The 11670-nt window shown below is 44.6% G+C and overlaps 1 protein-coding gene across 28 annotated transcripts in view; it reads right to left on the bottom strand.

Annotated features, from left to right (window-relative positions):
• Window positions 1-1752: 1752 nt before the first annotated feature.
• Tnrc6b (trinucleotide repeat containing adaptor 6B) overlaps window positions 1753-11670 on the bottom strand; it is a 233638-nt gene continuing 223720 nt past the window's right edge. For 21 of the 28 annotated variants that reach the window (XM_042265394.2, XM_042265397.2, XM_042265395.2 and 18 more), the window contains 5 exons: window positions 11384-11479; window positions 7799-8023; window positions 7280-7350; window positions 4130-4269; window positions 1753-2476 (listed from right to left, as the gene is read on the bottom strand). In XM_042265394.2, the coding sequence (XP_042121328.2) occupies window positions 2089-2476; window positions 4130-4269; window positions 7280-7350; window positions 7799-8023; window positions 11384-11479 (920 nt within the window). In that variant the 3' untranslated portion in view covers window positions 1753-2088. The remainder of the gene's footprint in view (window positions 2477-4129; window positions 4270-7279; window positions 7351-7798; window positions 8024-11383; window positions 11480-11670) is intronic. The other 7 variants (XM_042265400.2, XM_076556372.1, XM_076556377.1 and 4 more) reach the window with 1 other exon arrangement.

Here is an 11670-nt window from a genome sequence, read left to right as displayed (position 1 = left end):
TTTTCATTTTCCTATCCATACCCCCTACCCACCTACACAAAGACACAAGCTGAAAGTCCAATACATTAGGCATTGTTGTATCCTTCACTGAAGATGCTAAAGAAAGAAAAACTCCCTTGTCCTCAATAGCAGCAAGTCACAGAGGACAGCAGAGGTCTGCTCCCACCAGGGGTTGGAATGGGCAGGTAATTGCTGGTACAGAATGTCGGCACTTCATGTTGAACAAACAGTACGATGCAGACTGGGATATCCACACAAGTGCTAGCATGTTACCCGCACACATCCCCCCTCCCCCCACCCCCCTCCCCCCACCATCTATTTTGTATGTAAGGATTCCCCTTCAGGTTATCTTCCACTCTCTTCACAATAAGCAGTTTGATATATTTTGATTCCAACATAGTACATACATGTTGTTGATAACTGTGGATTAAACATTGCCTCCTGTTCGGCCCAGAGAACTACTACATTGATGCTTTTTTAAAAAAGTCTTTAAATACCAAAATTAAAAAAACAAAAACAAAACAAAAAAACAACCAACATTACAAGAAAAAAGAAAAAGAAAAAAAAGAGGTCAAAACCAAAACAAGGTGCAATACTTAAGTCTTTGCTAAGTTATTTCTGCCTAAGCAAAACCACATACACAGGAAACACAACACAGAGAAACAAAGGGAGAAGCCTGAAGTACGCACTGGTTTAAGAACATTCGTTAAGTAAACGTTTCTGTCAGTGATGGCCTGGTGCTGTAACACGCCACGGCCTGGCACAGGTAACGCTCAGCGAGGGAGGAGCAGAGGGAGGAGCTGCGAGGCGTCCAGGAGGCTGCTCACAACTTGCCGGGTTCCTCAAACGATAATGAGAACCAACAGGAATATAGATCTGCATTACCTGATTCCTTTAAAAAAATTCTCACACCTGATCACATAGGAAAGTGGGAACACAGTTTTTCTGCTTTTAAAACATCACGTGCTTTAAAAATGACTGAATCTTCTGTTCCCATTCAAAGTAGCAAAAAGGCCTGCTTGGGACTTAAACTCCCATGTGCTCAGCGGCCGCTCGGTTCACAGCACAGAGGTAAGCAACAGGCGCTCCGAGAGGTACCTCCCGCCAACTGCTGGACCTGGCAGCGCTTCACTCTGCTGCCAGGTCAGGAGAAGGCTGGGGGACCGCACGTTCTGGCCACTGCTCTCCTAACTGAAAAGCACCCTTCGCCTCGACGCAGCCCGAAGAGGCGGCTTGAGCTGCGGCAGCTCCCTGTGCTCCTGTGTGTTCTCGTAGTTAAAAAATCAAAAGCAGATGGCCGGCCAGCCAGCCTGCGGACTGTCAGCAACACAGCTTTCTGAGAAGTCGGGGTGGGCGAGATGAGGGGGCAGGACGCAGGCGCACACACAGAGACAGAGAGGGGGATGCACACAAATGCACATGAACACACGTGCACACACATACCAGAACGAGCATGCCTGGGCAGTTACATGTGCCAGAACACACTGGTGTTTATCAACCAGCCAATCACAAAATTTTTCCTTTTTTTTTTTTTTTTTTTTTTAGGTTTTTTTGTTTTTGTTTTTAAAGTGAGGCTCCGTCAAGTCTTCCCTCCCCCCTCCCCCAACAATTCTTTTGAATTTCCCTCCCACCCAAACATGGTAGACCTAAGGACGGAAACACACCCAGTGCAAACAAAGTTAAAAAGCTATTTTTTTCAGTATATATGTTTCTTAGCAACAACTTCCATATAACATGAAAAAAGTGAAAAACTAGAAACTAATTTTTTTAATTTTTTTGTGTTTAAATTTAAATGGTATGTGTACTTGCTTCACATTGTCTTTCTAGGTTGGCGTTCATGATTCAAGTATTTCAAGAGTGATATGTTCTCTTTTTGGATTCATATTCCAAACGAAAAAACTGAAGTTTTAAGGGAGGCAACTATGTGCTCAGACAGTCTGTCAATGACCCACCTTTTTTCTCTCTCCGTTTTCTTTTTTCCTTTTAAAAATGTATTTATTGCAAGTTGAAAAAAAAAACGAAAAGGTCAAGTTAGTGCTGCTGCTGTTCCAAAAAAAGGTCACGAGGTCAGAGTTGAAAGTTCTAAGTTCAGATTGAATCCGACCCTCCTCCCAGAAGGTCACCAGGTAGTAAAGGAGCAGGGCTGCCCATCCTATGGGGATCTTCCACCGTCGGGACTCCCCACAGGCTAGAAGAATAGTTTGGGGGACCCCACAAGGAAGTGCCAGCGAGGTCGGCCCCACCACTGCTGCCAGCACTGCTGCTCCATTGCCCGAGCCCGGTGGACCCACCGAAAAGGTTCAGCGCAGGGCCGACGGGGTCTGCCTGGTTCTGGCTGGTCTCCAGTGACTGCCATCCTGTGGCAGGTGCGCTTGGGGTTGCTGCAGGTGTAGGGGGCTGAGCTTGAGCCAGAAAGCGGCTGACTTCATCCTCAGTGGCAAACTCGGCCAGGATGGTAGTGTTTCCCAACACACACCTGGAGAAAGGAGGAAGGGAGCAGTGTGATCTACGAGATCACAACACAGGAGGGTCACTGCTGTCAGCCCTCTGCCACTGTGTGGTCTACATACTCGCTTGCTTACTGACTGATTGAGATGGGGGGTCTCACACGGCCCAGGCTGGCCTTCTGCCTCTACCTCCGAGTGCTGAGACTGGTTACAGCGGTTTGGTTTATGCAGTATTGGAGACTGAACCTAGGGGTTTACACATGCTAAACAATTGAGCTACGTCTCCAGTCCGTGTGTGTGTGTGTGTGTGTGTGTGTGTGTGTGTGTGTGTGTGTGTGTGTCAGAGAGAGAGAGACACACACACAGAGACAGAGGGTCACACAGAGAGAGACAGAGATAAGAGACACAGAGAAAATATAGAGCACAGAGGATATTTTGGGCAATAGCACTACTCTGAGTGACACAATGTTATGATGTTGGATATATCAGCATATATTTGTTCAAACCAACCCAGAAAGTAAACTTAACCCTAATGTAAACTTTGGTGGATTGGGTACCAATGAATGTTCATAAACTGCAACAAACGGGCCATTCTAATGAGTGGTGTTGATAATGGGGAGAGGTATCATTGAGGGAGCGGTCACGATTATTATGGGAAGTTGCTGTTCCATCCTCTCAATTTTGCTGTGAATCTAAAGTATTTTCAAAGTGTCTCTCGTTTATTTATTTATTTATTTTTTAAACTCCATGTGAGGTAAGAACGGCAGCCATTAACATCCGGCCAGCCAGTGCCAACACTGGAGCACCATTACATTCTGGAGGGTAAACCAGCTGCTGGGGGCTGACTATTATTTGTTTGTGCTCTCTGGATTTTTGTCATGGTGTCTGTGGCTCAAGGGAGTCAACACTTTCCTGTCCACCAAGAAAAGAGAATGGTCTGACCCCGATCAATTTCTGTCCACTTCATGCAAAAACCCTGCTACATACAATTCCTTCTTAGGGCTGGGTGTGGTGGCGCACACCTCAAACCCCAGCACTTGGGAGCCAGAGGCAGGCGGATCTCTGAGTCTAAGGCCAGTCTGGTTCCCACAGGGAGGTTAAGAATAGGCAGGGCTACACAGAGAAATCCTGTCTCAAGAAGTCAAACAAGACCAGGTAGTTCAAGTATTGATGGATGGCACATGCCTCTAATCCCAGCACTCGGAGGCAGAGGCAGGTGGATCTCTGAGTTCAAGGCCAACCTGGTCTACAGAGCAAGTTCCAGGATAGTTAGGGCTACACAGAGAAAACCTGTCTTGAAAAACCAAAACCAAACCAAAACAAAAAAGTACCAAATAGACAAAATTTCTTAATTACATGCTACAACAGTAAGCAGCTAGATTTTAGCATGAAAAATAATAGCGTTTGGAATGTTTTGCATGTTTACAAACACTGGCTTTGTTTGTGGTGTGATTACTCACTGTACAAGTTATTTACATTGGAATTCTGATTATGAACCTGTGACATACACTAAACAATGCAAACAAAGTTAGGTAGGAAGACTGCCACCTCAGCACCTGCAGATGTATACATGACCGAGATTCTTGTGTGCATGCTTATGTCACTGGTTTGTTAAGCAGGGCCAGGACACTCCTGTGTGTATCACGTGTGGTGTCTGGATGTCTGCAGGGTGCGGTACTCACATGTGCAGTGCAGTCTGGGCCTTGGCTGCCTCTTGTTTGGTGCTGTACCGGATCAGGGCAGTGCCCTGGGTTAGATTCAGATGGAATGTCAGCAGTGGGCCATGCTGCATGCAGATCGTTCTCAAGGTTGACCCATCAATCTAAGAGGTAACAACACGCATGAGCTAAGATGTAGAGGAGGTATGGGAAAGGTAAATTCTAAAACATTTAAAAAAAGACACTGAGACCCATTATTCTTATTTTGTAAATAAGATGTTTCTGTATAAAAATAAAAGTGTAAGAGCCATAAAACCTAAGCCTGCCTTTTTTGTTTGTTTGTTTTTCGAGACAGGATTTCTCTGTGTAGCTTTGGAGCCTGTCCTGAAATTCACTCTGTACACCAGGCTGGTCTCAAACTCACAGAGATCCGTCTGCCTCTGCTGGAATTAAAGGCATGTGTCACCACTGCCCAGCAATAAGCCTTTTTTTTTTTTCTTTCTTCTTTTTTTTTTTTTAACAAAACAATCAGAAAACATTCATTACACTCAACTGTACATCCTAGTAACCAAATAGAAGCCTGCTTTTTTAAAGAGATCAACAAACAAGTATGTGCTTATTTGTAGAGCTCAAAAGGGCAGAAATAAGAATTAAAGTTATCATGCAAGCCGGGCGGTGGTGGCGCACGCCTTTAATCCCAGCACTCTGGAGGCAGAGGCAGGTGGATCTCTGTGAGTTCGAGGCCAGCCTGGTCTACCAAGTGAGTTCCAGGAAAGGCGCAAAGCTACACAGAGAAACCCTGTCTTGAAAAACCAAAAAAAAAAAAAAAAGTTATCATGCAAAGTTATCAACACCATTACTAACATTTATTTTTTCTGACTCTCTAATAAATAATCTCACAGAGACAGACAGGTAATACAAGAAAAGCACCAGCAGTTAAAACTGGCCTAGTCCAAAAACAATTCACTCCAACTCTCACATTCCCCTGACATACAAAGAGGGGACTACTTCCACCTCCTTTCTAACTATGTCCATTTGACCAGAGGCTGTAGGGATTATGGGTAATTTCCCCAACTAAGGAGTTATATGAACAGAGCTATTAACTCTATGGATTAATTTTGCAACAAGATCTTAAATATATTTAATTAAGCCTCAATTCCAATATTTCACTTCACTTCATTAGAAAAGGAATGTTACAATTGGGAATGCCTTAAAAAGCTGTGCAATGTGGCAGAAAAACAGCCTAACATACATAAGGCCCTAGGTTCCATTTTCAGCACCAGTGGTAAGCCTGAAGAATAAAACTCAGCAATTCATGTTAGCTCCTCACAGAAAACAATCATGAGTATGTCGGTATATGGCACAAACTGCTTTGCAGGAGACAGATGTCCTTTAAACACATTTTTGGTGATGAAAAGTCAACTTACCCATGCATCGACTTTGCTCTACTAACAATTTAAACTAGGAGTGACATTAGTCTATTTACTAGGCAGCTCTAGTATTTAAAGAAATCAATTCTTTCTGATATAAACATAGCCAATATCACACTGATTTTATATACATTGTAAATGATATATACTTATTATTTCTTAGTGGATAGAAGGAGTGAATGATGAGCTAGCATGCTCAAGCTCTTTTCAAAACTGAGTACCTCTTATTACCTCTCTCATCCTATCCATATTAGAACCACCACAAAGTGTGACAACTCTTATAAACTCTTTTTTTGTTTGTTTGTTTTTCAAGACAGGGTTTCTCTGTGTAACTATTTTGGCTGTCCTGAAACTCACAAGAGATCCGCCTGCCTCTGCCTCCCAAGTGTTAGGATTAAAGGCGTGCACCACCACTGCCAGGCATAAACTCTTTTAAAAAAAGTAAGGCATACATAGTTTGAGCATCATCATGTTTGATTTTCATATTGGGACTGTAGTTAAGAGTACCTGCTCTCTGTATGTGAGGTCCTGGATTTGATCCTCAGTATTAGTATCCCCCATCCCTCCCTACCCCCATTCTTTATAGTTTAGTCTACTATTAGATAAGGGAATAAACTGAGACTTTCATTTATTTATTTTTGATAGACTAGGTAGCCCTGGTTGAACTAGAATTCCCTATGTAGACAAGGGGGGCCTCAAACTCAGAGATCTGCCTGCCTCTGCCTCCTAGATGGCATGCACCACTGTGCTTGGCCTTAAATTGGGACTCCTGAGTTGATTAGACATCATGGTAAAGAATGCCTTTCTCAAATGTACCTAGAAATAGGAGTCTTGTGATTTATTTGCCACAAATAGGTTCACTGGGCAAATAAGTTTACAGTGAAATGTATTTCCCCCTAGAGAATCCTAACAGACATTAGCATGTTAAAGGGTCTAAAAAAATCTCAGTGGAACTTTATCAACTGAGTCATTTTCCAAGCCCCTTCTGGTAACATGCTTTTATATGCGGTTAAAACACATCATCTCAGTTGATTCCAGATTCTTTTTGTTTTGGTTTGGTTTTTTGAGACAGAGTTTCTCTGTGTAGCTTTGGAGCCTGTCCTGACACTCACTCTGTAGCCCAGGCTGGCCTAGAACTCACAGAGATCCGACTGCCTCTGCCTCGACTGCTGAGATTAAGGGGTTGCACTACCACCACCCGGCTGGTTCTAGATTCTAACTGGCTTATCTACACAACACGCTTCCTTACCAGTAGGTCATGCAACACTCTCATTGCTTTATAGTCTGCTCATCTCTAGCACACGAGGGTGAGTGAGGCCTAGTAGCCAGCACCCCATCCTGCCAATAGGACCTCTGCAGTGGCCATGGAGTAAATGTGCTTTCTTTATAGGCTAGAAGAGAGCATCACTTCTATATCTGGAGTTACAGGCACTTGATGTGGGTGCTGGGAACCAAACTTGGGTGCTCTCTATAAGCAGCAAGCTTTCTTAACTGCTGAGCCAGCTCTCTAGTCCCATAAAGGAGCTTTCATATCTGCCAACCTCCTCCACTGTTCCTTCCCCTTTTTTTGATATAACAGTCCCATGTACCCCTGGAACTTACTATGCAGACCAGGCTGGTCTTGAACTCACAGATATCTACCTGACTCTGCCACCCAGGTGCTAGGGACTAAAGGTGTATGCCACCATGCCCAGCTCCTCTCTCTGCAGGCCCTATCTAGAAAACCACAAGAAAGTAAGGTTACCTGAGGAGTGAGATTGTGAAGAACCAGCCAGTAACTAGGACGGACAGAGCCACCATCACTCCAGGTAGAGGCTGCAAACAATAGAAGAAAGATAAGGAAGAGTGAGAAAAAGAAAACAAAAAACATCGAAAACCACCAATATTCTCAGGGAACCACGAAGGGGGACATTTTCATGTGGATCATATGTCTTGTCTCTTCTCTTTCCTCCCTTCTTCCTCCCCTCTTTCTCCCTCCCCACCCCGTCTCACCTAACCTTGACTTTTATGGTCTCTTGTAGTCCTTGGCTCCAGTGAATTCACTTGCTTTTTGGTGAGATAGTATTCCCCCCACTGTGCTCCCTCTATAGTTGCTCATTTTTAGTTCATGTGCCCCAGAGAGGCCCTGGGTCCCTTCATCTGTACCGAGTGCAACTTTTCAATCAAAAGATGCTTTTTCTTCTACCAGACAACTATGCTCTCCTCCACGTTCAGCCCTCCCCATGGTGTAAATAGCCATTTCTGCGTGGCAGATCCTTCTCACCCGAGGCAATTCGAGAGTCCTGTGTCCCCCACCCCCTGACTGATCTGGGTGCTGTGCTGCTCCAGGGAGATGCCGGTTTGGGGTTGGTCAGGCCAGGAGGTGGGCGGGGCAGCGGTGTAGTGTTCCTGGAGGAGATGTGGTTTTTCCACATCTTGTTGGAGAGATGAGTGGGGTTGTGTCCTATGGGATCTGGGGACCACGTGGATTTGTAATCAGGGAACTTTGCTGTGAGAAGAGAAAAGTCAGGAAGCAGACAGGTTAGATGGGCATCTAGAAATAGACACAGACTTCTTTCTGTTGTCTTTGTTTTTTGGTGACACAAATTTTTATCTGCACACAAATACAGGTATATTTATATTCTATAACTGTTGAATTCGTGTTTTAAAATGTCGAAAAGTAGCAGGAAGCATACATTTTAAGAGCAGCAGTAAGAGTCGGGCAGTGGTGGCACACGCCTTTAATCTCAGCATTAGGGAGGCAGAGGCAGGTGGATCTCTCTGAGTTTGAAGCCAGCCTGGTCTACAGAGTGAGTTCCAGGACAGCCAGGGCTACACAGAGAGACCTTGTCTCAGGTAAAAAAAGGAGGTGGGAGAAACAGTATAAAAGTAATTGTTCTTTGCGTGTGCTGAATATGAAATTTTAAAAGATTCTAAACCGACAAAGACTTAACAAGATAATGAATCTACTACTTTCTGGGGTAAACACAACTTGGAAGGGAAGACAAACTCGTTGAGAAAGTATTCCTAAAGAGGCAAAGCTAACAGACAGACTAGGAACATAATCACAACTGGAGTGCTCACCGATACCACGAAAAACAAACAAAGCAAAGCCAGAAAATGACGCATTGCTTGTGCTTTGATCCACGTTAGACACCAACACTGATTTTAAAAACAGTGAGTGAGGTCGGAGCAAAGGCTCAGTGGTGTGGATTACTTGTTTTTCTCGAAAAGAATCTGGGTTCACTTTCCATCATGGTGGCTTCCAACCATTGCAATTCCAGGAGATCCCACGCTCTCTTTTGACATCTGTGGGCACCAGGCACATACATGGTGCACATACATGCAGGCAAACACTCATACACATACAATAAAATAAATCCATCTAAAAGAAAGTTATCAAATGACCAGCACTGCTTACTATGCTTAAGGTGCCGGACAGTACTGTGGGTAACACAATTATCTTGCAGAGCCTCTGGTTTAGATGGGAGACAGACCAACAGAACTGGTATCCTTGGCAACAGCACATATGTTCAATACACAGAAGACAGAAAGCATCAGGCTGCTAGCAGAGGTTCTGCAAAGACAGATCTGAAGGGTTTACAATCAAGGGATGGGTCCAGGAAAGCAGGAAAAGGAAAATCCCGGTTCAGCAAGTCCTTTCCAGTTTTCACGGGGGCAGAGAGGCCATGGGCTCAGTGTGGCTACGTAAGCTGCAGTAGAGTTTTCCTAAGACTCAGCACAAACCAGGGAGAGACCAGACTGGAGCAAGTGGAGATGAGAGACAGGCTGGGGTCCAGGGGATGAGGAGAGGAAAGACAGCTCCGAGGACAGGCAAGCTCACTCAGGGAAGGCTGAGGTCAATGTCCAATTGCAAGAAGGCAATTCCTGAGAGCTGGGCTTTTATAGGAATGAGGGAACTAGATGAGTGCCAGAAAAGGTAGCCATGGGCCTGTGTGGCCAAGCTGCTGGGGAGAATGAGGCAGAGGACTGCTTCAGCCCAAGGAAACAGAGACCTACCTAGGTAACCGAAATCTCTCACAACTGTACCAGTTGTAGCCAGTGTGGTACATCCCTATAGTAAGAGCATGTGAGAGACGAAGGCAGGAGGAGAGAAGTGAATGTGAGGCTAGCCTGAGCTACACAAGATTCTGAAGCAAAAGAAAAACAACCAAAAAACGTTCTCTAATCAAGTAAAAGAGTTAGACAAAAGTTTAATTTATTTTGTGATTAGATTGGCGTACACGTACAGGTGAGAATGTGGTTGTAGGTGTGCACACCATGATGCACGTGTGGAGGTTCTTGGGGATCAAAGCAGGTCGTCGGGCTTGTGCAAGAAGTACTTTTACCCTCTGTGCCAGCTTGTGCGAGTTGTAAAAGTAAATAAAGTCCCGCCAAGCCTAGTATGGGGAAGGTGTTAGGAACACAGACCACTGAGGTGCTTCTTTTCAAATTTAGGCTCAGTTCTGAGATCTTCTTGTCCTTGTCCCCTAGCACTGCGATTAGTTATATGCACCATACCTTTTTCTTTTGAAATAGGGTTTTACTATGTATGGCTGTCTTGGAACTTGCTAAGTAGACCAGGCTAGCCCCAAACTCATGGAGCTACACCTGTCTCCTCCTCCTGAGTGCTGGGATTAAAGGTGTGCCGAGTTGGGCCTACTTTTTTTTTTTTTTTTTAATTTTATGTGCATTGTGTTTTGCCTGCATGTATGTCTGTGAAGGTGCCAGAGAGTTGAGAGCTGCCATGTGGTTGCTGGGAATTGAACCCAGATCCTCTGGAAGAACAGTCAGTGCTCTCAACTGGTGAGCCATCTCTCCAGCCCTGCCTGACTTTTTTTTAAAAATGTGGGTGCAGGGGACTGAACTCAAGTCTCCATACTTGCACAACAAGCGTTTGACCACTGAACCATCTCTCACGCTGCTATTAGCTTTTCTATTCCCCATGAAGTCTCAGTAAACAAATAAATGACAAAATCCAACCAGCCCCTCCCCCGCAAATAAGGAGGAACTCAATAAGCATTACTGGCACATTAATCAAGGTCCTCTTTTTGATTCTGGCTATCTATTTTTCATTATGTCTCAGATTTTGAGGGAAGAGTAAGCTATCACTGGTTGCCTCAATGTTAATCTGGATTAAACTGTCTCTTCCTATGGCCTTTGATTTCTTGGCAGGCTGGTTAACAGAAGCATTTGGTCATCAGGTCATGAACTCTGCCCTCTGAATACCTCCAGCTGTATGACATTCTATTCCCATTGGCTTTGACCGATGTAATCCTGTGTTAGACTTAGCCCATCTCTGCTGTGGGATGGTCTGTATGTCAAATTACTCTCATTGGTCAATAAATAAAACACTGATTGGCCAGTGGCTAGGCAGGAAGTATAGGCGGGACTAACAGAGAGGAGAAAAGAAAGAACAGGAAGGCGGAAAGAGTCACTGCCAGCCCCCGCCATGACAAGCAGCATGTGAAGACACCGGTAAGCCACAAGCCACGTGGCAAGGTATAGATTTATGGAAATGGATTAATTTAAGCTATAAGAACAGTTAGCAAGAAGCCTGCCACGGCCATACAGTTTGTAAGCAATATAAGTCTCTGTGTTTACTTGCTTGGGTCTGAGTGGCTGTGGGACTGGCGGGTGACAGAGATTTGTCCTGACTGTGGGCAGGTAGGAAAACTCTAGCTACACATCTCTGTGAGACTAGGAGCTCTCTGAGTGGACAGTGAATGCAAAGAAAGGTTGTTCCCCAATCTGTGCTGACCTATGTATGCTCTTCACCTCCTTTACAGATACTCCTCAGGAAGTAAATGCCCGAGATAAAGAGGAACCAACCGCAACTGCTAGCAAGAGGGGGAAAGCCACCAAGTACCTGAAGTGCTATGAACGTTGGTAAAGGAGTTGTCAGAGGCACTGTAGGGCCAGGCACCAGGTGAAGGCAGCGAGGTGTTGAGGGAAGAATTAGACCCTTGAAGTGACAAATGAAGAAGAAAATATTGGAGACAAATGTCAGTATAACCAGGGAAACCTTGTAGCATTGTATTTAAACTTAAATAGAAGAGAAAACAAAATGCAACCAAACATTAAAGATGTAAAAGGGGGCAATTTTCTGTTGCGATTATCAGGAACTACAGAAAGAGACAAGGCAGGGGTGACAGC

Source organism: Peromyscus maniculatus, chromosome 20, assembly GCF_049852395.1.
Source record: "Peromyscus maniculatus bairdii isolate BWxNUB_F1_BW_parent chromosome 20, HU_Pman_BW_mat_3.1, whole genome shotgun sequence".
In the NCBI taxonomy this organism is placed as follows: Eukaryota; Metazoa; Chordata; class Mammalia; order Rodentia; family Cricetidae; genus Peromyscus; species Peromyscus maniculatus.
This window is presented reverse-complemented; position numbering and strand designations above follow the sequence as displayed.